This window comes from Trichomycterus rosablanca, chromosome 11 (genome assembly GCF_030014385.1).
Source record: "Trichomycterus rosablanca isolate fTriRos1 chromosome 11, fTriRos1.hap1, whole genome shotgun sequence".
Classification (NCBI taxonomy): domain Eukaryota; kingdom Metazoa; phylum Chordata; class Actinopteri; order Siluriformes; family Trichomycteridae; genus Trichomycterus; species Trichomycterus rosablanca.
The window spans coordinates 5,449,687-5,465,634 of NC_085998.1; the positions used below are offsets into that span (position 1 = coordinate 5,449,687).

General features: G+C 41.1%; 1 protein-coding gene across 2 annotated transcripts in view; it reads left to right on the forward strand.

Annotated features, from left to right (window-relative positions):
- Window positions 1–15,948, forward strand: part of trip12 (thyroid hormone receptor interactor 12) — a 74,939-nt gene that overhangs the window by 52,238 nt on the left and 6,753 nt on the right. For both annotated transcript variants that reach the window (XM_063005008.1, XM_063005006.1), the window contains exons 18-31: window positions 748–901; window positions 1,306–1,531; window positions 3,499–3,617; window positions 4,149–4,347; window positions 6,545–6,645; window positions 7,333–7,507; window positions 7,777–7,918; window positions 9,517–9,708; window positions 9,836–9,987; window positions 12,032–12,189; window positions 12,309–12,382; window positions 12,646–12,845; window positions 13,080–13,207; window positions 13,903–14,054. In XM_063005008.1, coding sequence (XP_062861078.1) covers window positions 748–901; window positions 1,306–1,531; window positions 3,499–3,617; window positions 4,149–4,347; window positions 6,545–6,645; window positions 7,333–7,507; window positions 7,777–7,918; window positions 9,517–9,708; window positions 9,836–9,987; window positions 12,032–12,189; window positions 12,309–12,382; window positions 12,646–12,845; window positions 13,080–13,207; window positions 13,903–14,054 — 2,172 coding nt within the window. The remainder of the gene's footprint in view (window positions 1–747; window positions 902–1,305; window positions 1,532–3,498; window positions 3,618–4,148; window positions 4,348–6,544; window positions 6,646–7,332; window positions 7,508–7,776; window positions 7,919–9,516; window positions 9,709–9,835; window positions 9,988–12,031; window positions 12,190–12,308; window positions 12,383–12,645; window positions 12,846–13,079; window positions 13,208–13,902; window positions 14,055–15,948) is intronic.

A 15,948-nucleotide genomic window follows, 5' to 3' on the forward strand; every position in this document is an offset into this window, starting at 1 on the left:
TTCCCAAACCTTTTTGGAAAAGAAAACAACCAACATGCAGTTGGTGTACATAAAATCCACTTCCCATCATGCATCATTTAATGTAAACAGAAGATGATTTATTTACTATTTTAAACTAAATTAATATAGCATTATAAAGGATTTGGATGCTTTATTAAATTAGGTTCTAAATGTTACTGTTGCATTTAAATACAAATAATTTGGTTCAAGTTGCTCCTGGTTTGAGTATAAAAACGTTGTGATTGGTTGGGAAGATTCCACACAGTGTCCTACAGAGCCACAGCAAACACCTTCAACCTCGCTTTCTGTACAAACTGTCCCATCATACACAAGTGGAAGGTTCATGGAACCACAAATCATCCCCAGACAGGTGCAGAGCATTAGATTCCACATCCTGCTCTCAGACTGCTCTCTTAACGAAGGTCAGAGAGAAACCAGCAGGAACAACAAAAACACAGAGAACAATAAGCAATGAAGTGAAACATCTTCAACCATCTCCATTCCTACTTCACAGATCAACCAGTAATTGTTTAAAAGCAGCTGATATCATGTCTGTAATGTCAGCACTGTTTCGCTGTGCATGTTGGGAACAGATTGACACTCTGTCCTGGTTAAAACTGCTTCTCAGAAGTTAGACTTCATTAAAAAAAATCAATAAACAGCCTGCTGTTCTCTGTGAATGTTTGATTTCAGCAGAACAGTAGCTGATTGTGTGTATGTATGTATGTGTGTGTGTGTGTGTGTCAGACTGCTCATCAGAATGGTGAGGATGAGATCAGTCTTTCCACACTTGGTCGTGTTTACACCATCGACTTCAACTCTATGCAGCAGATAAACGAGGACACAGGAACGGCACGAGGAATCCAGAGGAAACCAAACCCCCTCATTAATCCTAATACAGGTACACATGCACAGACACACACTAACATTAAAACATTATAAGTTGTAGGTGTGAAAGTACTTCTTACTTGATAGAAAAAGTCTAAAACTAAATGTGTTCTCATTACAAGGCAGATTAGTACTGCTGTCCTGCAGACACATCACTTATTTACCAGTGAAACTTTCCAAAACATCATTTTTTTACAAACACACATCCTTTTTGGAACGTCACAGTTTTGAAATTAGTGAATATTTACAAAACTAATGAAGTAATACATTATAATATGTTTTCTGTGAGTTTATAATAAAATCCATGTAACAGGTTAGAAATCACTACGTTCTGGTTGCACATACTTTTTGGAATTAGGTTTGTAGATAATAAAAGAAGTGTTTAGTCAATTATTCTCTCCTGGACTCCTGGCGTAGGTCATGTGGAGGTTCGAGGTGAGGATGCGAGGGCGGAGCTGATGCGTGAGGAGGCGGAGTTAGCACGCTGTTTCATTAAGACTCTGTTCGGGGTGCTGTACGAGGTGTACAGTTCCTCAGCCGGTCCTGCCGTCAGACACAAGTGCCTCAGAGCAATCCTGCGCATCATCTTCTTCTCTGACTCGGAGCTGCTCAAGGACGTTCTGCGGAACCACGCCGTCTCCAGGTCAGTCCAGGTTCAGTGCAACATGGACAACCTCAGAACGCACCATGAATCAGATACATTACAACAGCCTGAAGTCGAATGTGTCTTTGTATGTTCATACGCCATGATTGATCAAATTTCAGGTGCTTCACCTGGATCATAAGCGTCAAATAGTATCAGTAGGAACTCATTCTCACTAGAGATGCATGAGTACCGATACCCGATACCGCGCTCATTAACTTGTACTCGTACTCGCAAACGAGGCTCCGATACTAAACATCCGATACCGTGAGCCTAGTGCACGTTGCTGCGTTATGCCTGGTTCACACTACACGATTGTTGCCCTGATTTTCGCTCGGCGATCAAAACTCGGCTCTCGATCGCTAAGTGTGAACTATCCAACAACTCGATCCGACCGGATCGATTTTTCTAGCTTGTCAGATATCTGATCTAACAGGTATTGGTATCAGTATCGGCAAATACAAAAATACTTGTACTTGTACTCGGTTGGGAAAAAATGGTATTGATGCATCCCTAATTCTCACCATCATTATTTTTGAACCGTGTCTTCCTTGGCATCAAACTAGTGCTAGTATACATGAATAATAATCTTGCTGAACACAGAGCCGGACATCTGTACACAGCTTCTGGGTACAGATGTACCATAATAATTAGAGATTGCTAGAAAAGCAGTTTTCACTTGTTCTATTTCGGGTGTTATGTAAGCAATAGAACACGAGAGGGAGTGTGTTATCGCGAATAACATCACGGCTTATTTTTACAAAATAAAGAAAGAAAATAAATCAAAGAAGCCCTGAATTTCATAATAAATATGCTTTAATATTGACAATACAAAAAGTAGTTCCACAACGAATATGAAGTTTAACACTACAAAGCAGACATCCCAAGTTGCAAAAACTCATTTCAGGGAGGAAAGAACAACAAGAAGAAGAAAGCAAGAACCTCCGAAGGGAAAAAAAGAAATAAAAAAAACCTCTCGCACACACCAAAGGCTATGGATGAGAACAGAACTACTAGGAGCTGCTAACTGGCTTAACTAACTGTTCGCGTTACAAACACATTAATGTTCCCTACATAGTGCACTAGATTGTGTATCAGATCATGGATATATGTTCCCTACATAGTGCACTAGATAGTGAATTAGACAATTGGTTATGTTCCCTACATAGTGCACTAGATTGTGTATCAGATCATGGATTTATGTTCCCTACATAGTGCACTAGATAGTGAATTAGACAATTAGTTATGTTCCCTACACAGTGCGCTAGATTGTATATCAGATAACGGATTTAAAACGCGATCGGGAAATAAAATCGGTGTTGCCTGCGTGCGCGTTAGTGTGCATGAAGCTTGTCGTTAATAGCAACGCGTAAGCGGAGTAATACCATTGTGGTGTGAAAAGGCCGTGCTGTTATCATGAATATCAGCACGTTTAGAACGCTTCTCAACCAATCAGATTGTAAGGTCGGAACTACCTGTTGTACAGTATAATGTCTTATTGTCACCCCTAGTTGGGAGCAGCGTGTCGTTGCAGTGAAAAAAAGCTCATTTTACACCGTTTGTGAGCAATAATAATAAATCCTCTCTTCCCCACCGGTCCGTGAAATTATATCTTATGTGAAACGGGTCCATGGTGCAAAAAAGGTTGGGAAACGCTGCACTAGATCATTATCTACCACGCCAGTGTCTCTCGTACCTCTCAGAACCTGGAGAACCCAAAAGCTAGAGTGTGATTGGAGGGATTGCTTCAAAAATAATTTAACAGGAGTTTAAAAATGTCTGAAAATAAAAATCTAAACCAGTGTAATGTCTCGAATCCTGAGAACAGTTGCTGCATAATGTAAGGTTACAGTCACTGGAAAGTGGGCAGTGGTGCTCCACTGTTCTATTGATCTTGGTTTGAGTGATTATCAGACTGGAAGTTAAAGTGTGTATGTGTGTGTGTGTGTGTGTGTGTGTGTTTACAGTCACATAGCCTCCATGCTGTCCAGTCAGGATCTGAAGATCGTGGTTGGTTCTCTACAGATGGCAGAAATTCTGATGCAGAAGCTTCCTGATGTGTTCAGTGTTTATTTCAGGAGAGAAGGTACACACACACACACACACACACACACACACACCCTCATACAATTGTACCTACTTTAAATTGAAAAGAATATTAGAATCAGTAAAATATTCTGGAGCTTGTGTGTTGCTGCTGATATCACGGTCAATACATGTGACGGAATTACAGCTGTGATGTTACTGGTGAGGACACACTCCCTCTGCTGTCTTGTATTTTTAGTGTAACTGATTGGTGTCTGCAGTTGTGATAATATTTTCAGTAGTTTAGTAATGATTGTTAATTAATCTAATTTATATTTGACACCTTTGATTCCTGTTTATTTTTTATTGTCCCAACACTAAAACCACTTCGTTTTAATTACTGAATATATACCAGTAAACCTCCTTTGAGTGTTGGGAAGCAGTGATTGTATATCTATCTGCACACGAACATGAATCAGCTGTAACCTGTTAACGTTTCACATCCCAACACTACTAAATGATGTTAATGCACACCACTGTCTCTGTGTGTGTCTGTGTGTGTCTGTGTGTGTCTGTGTGTGTCTGTGTGTAGGTGTGATGCACCAGGTAAAGAACTTGGCCGAAAGTGAGTTTCTGTCCAGCCCCCCCAAGGCGTGCCCCAGTGGAATCACTGCAGCAACCACCACCATCACCACAGCAACTGCTCCTGCTGCCTCCAGTGTCACACCGGATCTGGGTTCTCCCAGTTTTCATAACAACATGGAGGACTCGCTGGACCTCAGCCCACAGGGGTACACACACACACACACACACACACACACACACACACACATACATACATCTGTTTTACACAATCAGATTTTTACATGGTTTAATTTTTCTGCCTGTCATTGAGTTTGTATAACCGATATATTGGTTGGCTGATGTGTGATGACTCATATTTCGGTTTAGTCGGATTATTGATCGTTATTAGCACTGATCGATTCTCCTTATTTAAAACTCACTCACATTAATGAGTGTTATATTGTTTATTTACACTAGAAGGCGATGAGAGCCACTCATCTACTACAGATAATCACATGCAGATCTGAAGCGCAGTTGTTTGGTTTGTTTTAATTTCAAGTCAAGTCAAGGTTTATTTGTCACATACATGGTCATACACACAGTACAACTAGCAGTGAAATGCTTTAGTGATTGTCGGAGCAGTCTTGACGGCAGCCGACCTCACCGGCGCCATCTTTCGCAGAAACAAGAAATAATGCACACATTGGGAAAGAAGGGGATAAAAAAAAAAAACAGCAACCAGATTGTGCTCCCTTTAGGAGCACATTATGGTAACACGAAAAAAAAAACAGCCCCATACAGCACACAAGCACATGTAAAAACATCACACAACTAGCCACGGGTTAGGGATGGGGGGATCGGAAAAGTAACCAACTACTGTATTGGTGGAATTAAGCTAAAATTGGATGAAACTAGAGTGGAGACGTTGGATTTGGGTTACGAAAGAGTCCAGACAGTTCTCCATTCCCGCAGCAAGAAAAAGTCTGTACAAAGTTCGCGATAACATGGCTGTAATTTAACACTTATATTAATAAACACAAACACTTTACTGTTTATTATTGTGTTATTATCAGAGATGGGACGATCGATCGGCTATGAATCGGTATCGGACGATTTTTAATCAAAATATGCTATCGGCGATCGGCCGATATTTCCTAAAAGTAGCCGATCCGATCGTGTGATATATAAAGATCACGTTAAGCTTAACAGCTCAGTGGATTGATCCAGACTTTGAGCTACGAAGCACCAACCATCACATCAACATTCATCAACCATCGTACAGAAACCACAGTGAAAGCTCTTCATGACCTAAAATAACATCATTAACGTTGTGCATCATACATACGATGTAATTTTGCTGATTGTAATATTTACTTTAAAAAGATAATTCAACCCGGTCACATCTGAGTCGATTCTATCAGCACGTTATATAAACTCCTGGTTCACTTTGGTAAATCGTAAGCGGTTCTTGCTTGTGATGTAGATGAGAGCAGAAAACGTTACAGAGCCAATCAGAGGCAAAAGTTTATTCATTACCAAATTCGTTAGTTCAGGATCATCGGCTGAACTTTTAGGATCATCAGAAAACTTTTAGACGGAACGAGTCTGACTCGGTTACAGATCTGTGGTAATAGCAGTTTAATTAAGCTTTTTAATGAAGCTTTTTAATGTAAAAGAGTCACACAAACTGTTCTGAAGTATCTGGTGTTTATTTAAAACCACGACATTTAATTAATAACAGTAAACACGGAGAGATAACTGAGAAGAAGAACTTACGCATCGCATGAAAACGAATCGAATGAATCACTTAGCGACACTAAACAGATCATCTCTTAAAGGCACAAACACACACACACAGTTTCAGACTGAACTGGATAACATTAAACCTGCGTGTGTGTGTGGGCATGTAACCCCCCCCCCCGATCGCAATCGGCTATCGGCCGATCGCCCTGAAAGGAGATCGGAGATCGAGATCGGTGCCAAAAACCCTGATCGGTACATCTCTAGTTATTATTGTAATAGTATTATGAGATAAACATTATATTTATAAGAGCCAGCCCTGCTACCAGTCAGTAATTATCTGATCAGGGTTTAGGTTGTTTATGCCATTTCAGAAATAGGATTTTAGTGTTGGTGGTAACGTAAAATCTGATGGGTGTGCTACTAGAGTCAACTTCTCAAGATAACAAATCTCCCACTGTGCTTTATTTAAAATGAAATTTGAATATTTGTTTACATTACATCTGGTTATGTACAGGAGAAACCTGTGGTTTGTAGGGTTTACTAGGGTTCTAGATAAGTGAACTGTACTCGAGTACTTTCTCATTTTCTGTACTTCACACACGGTCAATTACACCAGTGTACTTATAGCCTCGGCATGTCTCTGTGTGTGTGTGCGCGCGCGCGTGTGTGTGTGTGTTACAGTCGCCTCAGTGATGTTCTAAAGAGGAAACGGCTTCCTCGGAGAGTTCCACGCCGTCCCAAATACTCTCCACCCAGAGACGATGATAAAGTGGATAATCAAGGTAAACGTTACACATTTTCTGTTTCAGTTCTACTGTGTGATGAGATCTTTAAAACCAAAAGCCCTCAAAAAAAAATCACACAAACTAAGCTGAATAAAGGTCGATTGATTTTGTGAATCGTTGACCTGGTGACCTGGGTTAAGTTTGAACCTCTTGTAAGTGTGAGGAGTTTTACATGCTCACAACAGTTATTGTTTATAGAATGCTGCCTCTGGACACATGGGGCAGAGGGGTAAAGCTCTCTGCACCCATAGTGCCCCCTTCTGCCCTCCACTTACCTATTGTGTGTGAACAGTGGTGATCACAACCACTTTTAATCAATCTTAAGTCAATCATTAGGAGAGCTGTCTACATATTTTTGAGCATATAGTGTACCAGTATAGAATCGGATATCTAATGATATAAAATAAATGATGGAGAAATTTCCACTGCAGATTTCAGCGGTATGTTAAATAATTGATCTGACAATTTAACATAGAAATGTATGTATAATCTTTACAATAAAATATCAATCAAGGTATAAAATATAAAAATATAAAACAGTAGGATAATAAATAGTAATGAATATTTTTTAATAGTCAAATAAGATGTATACACTAAACAGTCATGAATATCATCTATTAAATTTCTGTATGAGGTGTTTTATGCTTATTTTAAATATTGTGTGTCTCTTATGTCCCCCTCCAGCTAAGAGTCCCACCACCACCGCATCCCCCAAATCCTCCTTCTTGGCCAGTCTGAACCCCAAAACCTGGGGCAAACTGGGGGCTCAGAACAACAGCACAAACTCTGAGCCCTCACGCACTGCTGGGGTCAGTGGGCTGGCCCGCACCGTTAACAAAGACTCTGTATCTAATAACAGGTACACACACACACACACACACAGTATATAAGAGTTTATAGATAAGAAATCACCGTCCGCACTGTCTCATTTCCTGCCATATAAACTGAATCCCCTTTGATTAGCTTCTCTACGTCTAATTGCACATTTATCATCAAATAGTTTAAGCTTGTTACACAGAGAATTTAAGTAAAAACACATTTTACAAAACACTTAGTCTGGAGTGTTGAGGCTAAGCAATGGCTGGCTGTGTCTGTGTGTGTGTGTGTGTGTGTGTGTGTGTGTTACAGAGAGAAGATTAAAGCATGGATAAAGGAACAGGCGAGTAAGTTTGTGGAGCGATACTTCAATTCAGAGAATGTAGACGGAAGCAACCCAGCACTGAACGTCCTTCAGAGACTCTGTACTGCTACACAACAGCTCAGCCTTCAGGTGCGCACACACACACACACACACACACACACACACACACACACACACACACACACACACACACACATAATCTGCATTAGACCCTCAACACAAACATTTCAATTACACATGTTCAATTCTGTCACCTGAAGGTTGTTCGTTAGAGCCAAAATCCTGCCTGAGGGCCAAATGTGGCTCACCAACAGATTTCAGAGCGCTTGTGGCTTTTTTCTGTATATTTATGTGGCCTCTGTTTTAATTTAATTTCAAATCAATGGTATGGATTGCTGTTGACACTAGCAGTGTTCCACGCAGCTTGCTGGTTTGGTATGTGAGCAGGTGAACATTAGCTTCTAATGTTTCTTCAGTACCACCTTAAACTGTAGATCTGAGAATGTGGGATCTTACAGTCTATATAAAGAACCTACGGAAATATATTTTACTCTGTATATTGAACAAGCCAACAGTGTGAAACACTAACCAATCATAGTATACACTGTAAATAACCATGTTATCATCATAGCATAGCTTACACTGTAACTAACCATGTTACCATCATAGCTTACACTGTAACTAACCATGTTACCATCATAGTATACAACATAACTAACCATGTTATCATCATAACATAGCTTACATTGTAACTAACCATGTTACCATCATAGCTTACACTGTAACTAACCATGTTACCATCATAGTATACAACATAACTAACCATGTTATCATCATAACATAGCTTACATTGTAACTAACCATGTTACCATCATAGCTTACACTGTAACTAACCATGTTACCATCATAGTATACAACATAACTAACCATGTTATCATCATAACATAGCTTACATTGTAACTAACCATGTTACCATCATAGCTTACACTGTAACTAACCATGTTACCATCATAGTATACAACATAACTAACCATGTTATCATCATAACATAGCTTACATTGTAACTAACCATGTTACCATCATAGCTTACACTGTAACTAACCATGTTACCATCATAGCTTACACTGTAACTAACCATGTTACCATCATAGCTTACACTGTAACTAACCATGTTACCATCATAGCATAGCTTACACTGTAACTGATCATGTTATTATCATAACATAGCTTACACTGTAACTAACCATGTTACCATCATAGCTTACACTGTAACTAACCATGTTACCATCATATTATTCATTGTAACTAACCATGTTACCATCATAGCATAGCTTACACTGTAACTGATCATGTTATTATCATAACATAGCTTACACTGTAACTAACCATGTTACCATCATAGCTTACACTGTAACTAACCATGTTACCATCATAGCTTACACTGTAACTAACCATGTTACCATCATAGCATAGCTTACACTGTAACTGATCATGTTATTACCATAACATAGCTTACACTGTAACTAACCATGTTACTATCATATTATTCATTGTAACTAACCATATTACCATCATAGTATACAACATAACCATTTTACCATTATAGCTTACACCGTAATTTACCATCATATCACACACTGTAACTTGTCTGTATGTAGTATTGTATTACAATAGAAAAAGGATGTTCGTGTGTGTGGTGTATCAATGGCGTGTGTATGTATCATCAGGTGGACAGTGGAGTGGAGTGTTTAGTGGAGATCTGCAGTATTGTATCAGAATCTGACGTGTCCTCGTTCGAGATCCAGCACAGTGGCTTGGTGAAACAGTTGCTGCTCTATCTGACCTCCAACAGCGAGAGAGACGTCGTATGCAGGGACCATCGCATCAAACGCTTCCTGCACATCTTCTACGGCTGCCCTGTAAGTGCCCAGGGCCATCTGCTGGCATCTAAACGTCATTACACCTCATGGCTATAGGCTTACGTCAAAGTAGCTCACTTAGAGTCGTTTAATCTATCTATATAATAAAGTTGGTGTGTGTATTTAGGTTCCAGGACAGGAGCCTTTGTGCCGGTTGGAACCGATGGAGAACGGGCCATTTTTAGCACTCGTACACAAGATGAACAGCTGTCTGAGTCAGATGGAACAGTTTCCTGTTAAAGTGCATGACTTCCCCAGTGGGAATGGAAACGGCAGCAGGTAAATTCCTTTAACACCTAGAGTTCTTTTTCCGTTTTATTTCCGTGCACTATGGCCAGCTCTCGGCTGCATGATAATCACACAGGTCAAGGAGAGACGCAGTCTAGCACAAGTCTCAGCAGATTTAAAGCACTGTTTTCTGTATCCTTTTCGGACGAGTAGCCTGCACCTCGTCCACACAGCAGGTGTCTCTGTTGCAGCAGCGGGGAGGTTCTAACTGAGGTCATAACAAAGCGGGCTTTGGTGTCTGTTGATACTTGTGGCACAGCTAAGACTTGACCTCAAGTGCCACATTTACACCCAGTATAATTCCACCCTGCACACTCTGAAACCAGTTAATCCTGTCTCTGCTCTAAATCCTGAAATCCTGAAGTCTCTTTACTCCAGTCATTGATTGCCACCACCTGGCATGGTGCCAAGTGTTCCAGCTTCCCGATTAAAATAATGAGCTAATATTGGACCCTGAGCTGCGTCAATTATGTCGGCCGAAGGAAAAGTCTCCAGGGTGGTTAAAAGTCCACAGAGTTGAATAAACACTCCGAACTGCTCTCACAGGGTTCAGTTTATTGATAAATAAGGTTAAAGACTCTGGTAGGGACAGTGGTAGCCTAGTGGGTAGAGCTTTGGGCTATCAACCAGAAGATCGGCGGTTCAAATCCAGGCTCTGCAATGCAGCCACTGTTGGGTCCTTGAGCAAGGCCCTTAACCCTGTCTGCTCCAGGGGCGCCGTACGATGGCTGACCCTGTGCTCTGACCCCAGGTTCCAAACAAGCTAGGATATGTGAAGAAAGAATTTTATTGTACTGTACACCTGTATATGTATATATGACAAATAAAGTATATCTATCTATCTATCTATCTATCTATCTAACATAATAAATAAGCAGTGAGAAGAGCGTTGATGCTTTGATTTGAGATTATATTTAGATAAATAAGTCAACTTTATTTATATAGCGCTTTTTACAATGGGCATTGTTTCAAAGCAACTTTACAGAATCCAGGACCAACAGACCAAAAACCCCTGTTGAGCATGCCGAGGGTGACGGTGGCAAGGAAAAGCTCCCTTAAAATTACAGGAGGAAACCTTGAGAGGAACCAGACTCCTTGAGTGGCCTGGAGAATAATTTAAATAAATAGGATTTACACAATATCATACACACAAATTAAATTAAACCATTGGAGTTATTATTCAGTCCAGTCTGTGATAAAGTCTGTAGTGAGCTAATCAGGTTAATTCAGAGTGAAATAGGAATCTACGTATATGTGTTTAATGTAATTTGAGTAACAAGCAAATCTTTCCCCTGTTTTTGTGATTGACTTTTACTTTTGTTGTTAGAAGATTAGCAATACAGAGGAACCTTGATTTAACAGACTAAAAGGTGGAGGCACTGGTCTGTAAAATGCAGAGAGATTTCATTGACCTTGTGTGGTGGAGGAGATTTTTTTTCGTTGTTGCCGTGATCGTAAAGTGGTGACGCTGTGATTTAATTTGCAAAAAGTAAGCATAAAACGCAGAGAAAAAGGCGATAAACAAAGCGAGCCTCCCGGCAGAACAAAGCCTATCACTCATGTAAACAAAGATGTGCGCCAGCTAGAGGACAATTACTGAACTACTTGGCTTGGTACGCTTCTCGCTGGAATTTGAAACAGACCGGACGTTCGGTTTTCCAGATTTTGCCCGTTAAATAGAGGTCTGTTAAATCAAGGTTCCTCTGTATGTTTTTTCTGCTTCTGTCTTGAGCTTAGCTGCTGTGATCAGGGCTGCCAGATATGAGTCACATAAACAGACTAGAGGATTTTCCTAAATGATTGTGAAATTCTGTGTAGTACTAAAAATAGTCATGACTAAAGACGATCGCTGTAAACAGAAAGGCATGTTAATGCAGAAAGGTACAGAGCTAATTATAGGTAGACACAAGGCATGCTGGTTAAAGAGCTTCTAAACTCCTTTATTCTTGCTTTTTCGACTGGGTTGTATTTCTAAGCTTATGATTTAATAATTGATGAATTCATTAATAAAGTGTGTGTCTGTGTGTATGTGTAGAGGTTCACAGGCTCTGAAGTTCTTCAACACACACCAGCTGAAGTGCCAGCTACAGAGACACCCGGACTGCACCAACGTCAAGCAGTGGAAGGGCGGACCTGTTAAAATCGATCCCCTGGCACTGGTACAGGCCATCGAAAGATACCTCGTTGTCAGAGGTCAGTGAGTTTGTGTGTGTGTGTGTGTTAATAAAAGCCTGTGCATATGTATGTATTTGTGTGTGGGTGGGGCTGAACTGTACTGGTTAAACCTGATGATGTGATTTGTGTGCGTACAGGATACGGCCGGATCCGAGAGGAGGATGAGGACAGTGATGACGACGGATCGGACGATGAGATCGATGAGTCACTTGTACGCGTTCATCCCTAAATTGGACAAATTATTTAATTTGTAATCATCATCAGCTCACTGTGGACGTGTCCCAAATCTCACACTATTCACCACACCAGATAGTGAACATGTTTTCTAAATGTTTGGGGTTTTCCTCACCATGCTTTCATACACAGTGTTAAATGAGACGTAGATCATTTATGTATTTCTTTAATCCTATACATTTGGTGAAATGCCATTCAAAGATTAACGTCCTCGTCGTGACCCTTCTGAACCCTGTGCAGGCGGCTCAGTTCCTGAATTCGGGCAGTGTTCGGCACAGGCTGCAGTTCTACATTGCCGATCACCTCCTACCCTACAACATGACGGTGTACCAGGCAGTGAGACAGTTTAGCCTGCAACCAGAGGAGGAACGAGAGAGCACAGACGACGAAGCTAACCCGCTCGGTCGTGCCGGCATCTGGACCAAAACGCACACCATATGGTACGTCACACACACACACACACACACACTCTCTCACCTGTATATAATACACTGTTATTATGGCACCAAGAAGACGACACACTGCATGTTAAACATACACACTCCTGTAGTATTGAGACACACGGTCTCGAACAAATAGAGAGAAAAACACACAATAAAACACAAACAAGCCATTTTAGACATAATTGCACAATAGTGTGTTTTCTTACTGTGTGTGCGTGTGTGCGTTTGCAGGTATAAGCCGGTCCGAGAGGATGAAGATGGCTGTAAAGACTCTGTCGGAGGTAAAAGGGGTCGAGCACAAACGGCTCCTACCAAAACCTCACCACGCAACGCCAAGAAACAGGACGAGCTGTGGCATGGTACGTTCTGAATATATTTATTCAGCTTCCGCATTAATAAATGATTTAAATACAATTAAATTTGTGCTGCATCTTAGTCTGTGATTAGCTACTGTGATTTATGTAATAATGAGCTGTGACGCTGTCGGTAACATGACCAGATTTTAGTTCAGCATACCGATTGTGCATCTGAAATACAGCCATGAGCTCAAGTTCATTATTAATAAAACTGATCTTCACACTGACATATCAGATCATTAGATTAGAAGGAATTTTGTACTCACAGATCCAGGTGTACAGTTTAAAATTACTCAAGTACTCAAACGTAATACCAATTAATTAATAATGCCATTAAAATCCTAACAAAACAAACTCTCCAGAGGGTGAAGCAGCAGAATTCTCTTTTACTGGTGCTGAGGGGTGAGCGGAATCTTCTAATTTAAATAAATCCGATAAATAATCATCACAAATCATATACAGTCAGTGGAAATGTTCATCAGGCTGCACTTTCATCCTTATTTATACTTCTGTTCTACATGATGATGAGCTTTCTTTATCATCCACAAAGACCCACTCGGAGCACAGGCTCTAAACCCAGCGTTTTAGCTCTGATAATAATTCAGATAGTGTTTTTATATTTAAATGCTTTTCACAGTTTGGAAAATGTTAGAGAGGTTTAGAATCTTTTCCATATTCACCTGTGATGTGTGTTGCAGATGGTGTGTGTCCGAGTGTGATGAACCCACTGGAGTCGTACCTCATATCTGAACCTCCAGAGGGCATCACCTTTGAAGACCCCTCACTGGAGGTCATCCTGCTGCTGCGGGTTCTGCACACCATCAGCAGATACTGGTTCTACCTCTATGATGTGAGTGATTCTTGCGTACCCACATATACAGTGTATCACAAAAGTGAGTACACCCCTCACATTTCTGCAGATATTTAAGTATATCTTTTCATGGGACAACACTGACAAAATGACACTTTGACACAATGAAAAGTAGTCTGTGTGCAGCTTATATAACAGTGTACATGTATTCTTCCCTCAAAATAACTCAATATACAGCCATTAATGTCTAAACCACTGGCAACAAAAGTGAGTACACCCCTTAGTGAAAGTTCCTGAAGTGTCAATATTTTGTGTGGCCACCATAATTTCCCAGAACTGCCTTAACTCTCCTGGGCATGGAGTTTACCAGAGCTTCACAGGTTGCCACTGGAATGCTTTTCCACTCCTCCATGACGACATCACGGAGCTGGCGGATATTCGAGACTTTGCGCTCCTCCACCTTCCGCTTGAGGATGCCCCAAAGATGTTCTATTGGGTTTAGGTCTGGAGACATGCTTGGCCAGTCCATCACCTTTACCCTCAGCCTCTTCAATAAAGCAGTGGTCGTCTTAGAGGTGTGTTTGGGGTCATTATCATGCTGGAACACTGCCCTGCGACCCAGTTTCCGGAGGGAGGGGATCATGCTCTGCTCAGTATTTCACAGTACATATTGGAGTTCATGTGTCCTTCAATGAAATGTAACTCCCCAACACCTGCTGCACTCATGCAGCCCCAGACCATGGCATTCCCACCACCATGCTTGACTGTAGGCATGACACACTTATCTTTGTACTCCTCACCTGATTGCCGCCACACATGCTTGAGACCATCTGAACCAAACAAATTAATCTTGGTCTCATCAGACCATAGGACATGGTTCCAGTAATCCATGTCCTTTGTTGACATGTCTTCAGCAAACTGTTTGCGGGCTTTCTTGTGTAGAGACTTCAGAAGAGGCTTCCTTCTGGGGTGACAGCCATGCAGACCAATTTAATGTAGTGTGCGGCGTATGGTCTGAGCACTGACAGGCTGACCCCCCACCTTTTCAATCTCTGCAGCAATGCTGACAGCACTCCTGCGCCTATCTTTCAAAGACAGCAGTTGGATGTGACGCTGAGCACGTGCACTCAGCTTCTTTGGACGACCAACGCGAGGTCTGTTCTGAGTGGACCCTGCTCTTTTAAAACGCTGGATAATCTTGGCCACTATGCTGCAGCTCAGTTTCAGGGTGTTGGCAATCTTCTTGTAGCCTTGGCCATCTTCATGTAGCGCAACAATTCGTCTTTTAAGATCCTCAGAGAGTTCTTTGCCATGAGGTGCCATGTTGGAACTTTCAGTGACCAGTATGAGAGAGTGTGAGCGCTGTACTACTAAATTGAACACACCTGCTCCCTATGCACACCTGAGACCTAGTAACACTAACAAATCACATGACATTTTGGAGGGAAAATGACAAGCAGTGCTCAATTTGGACATTTAGGGGTGTAGTCTCTTAGGGGTGTACTCACTTTTGTTGCCGGTGGTTTAGACATTAATGGCTGTATATTGAGTTATTTTGAGGGAAGAATAAATTTACACTGTTATATAAGCTGCACACAGACTACTTTTCATTGTGTCAAAGTGTCATTTTGTCAGTGTTGTCCCATGAAAAGATATACTTAAATATCTGCAGAAATGTGAGGGGTGTACTCACTTTTGTGATACACTGTATATATACACACACACACACACACTCCCTATAGACATTTCAGTATTTCTATCCTCTGTATTTACTCTCTGCTGTTGATCTGTATATCGCCTACCCCTCATGTATGCGCCCTAACCATCCGAGTAAGGCCGCAATTGCAGCAGCGCTAAGGAACCCGTTTGGCCGCGTTACTCCCAAACACAGCCAGTCATGTCTGTGTGGATGCCTGGCTGTTTCGATAACACA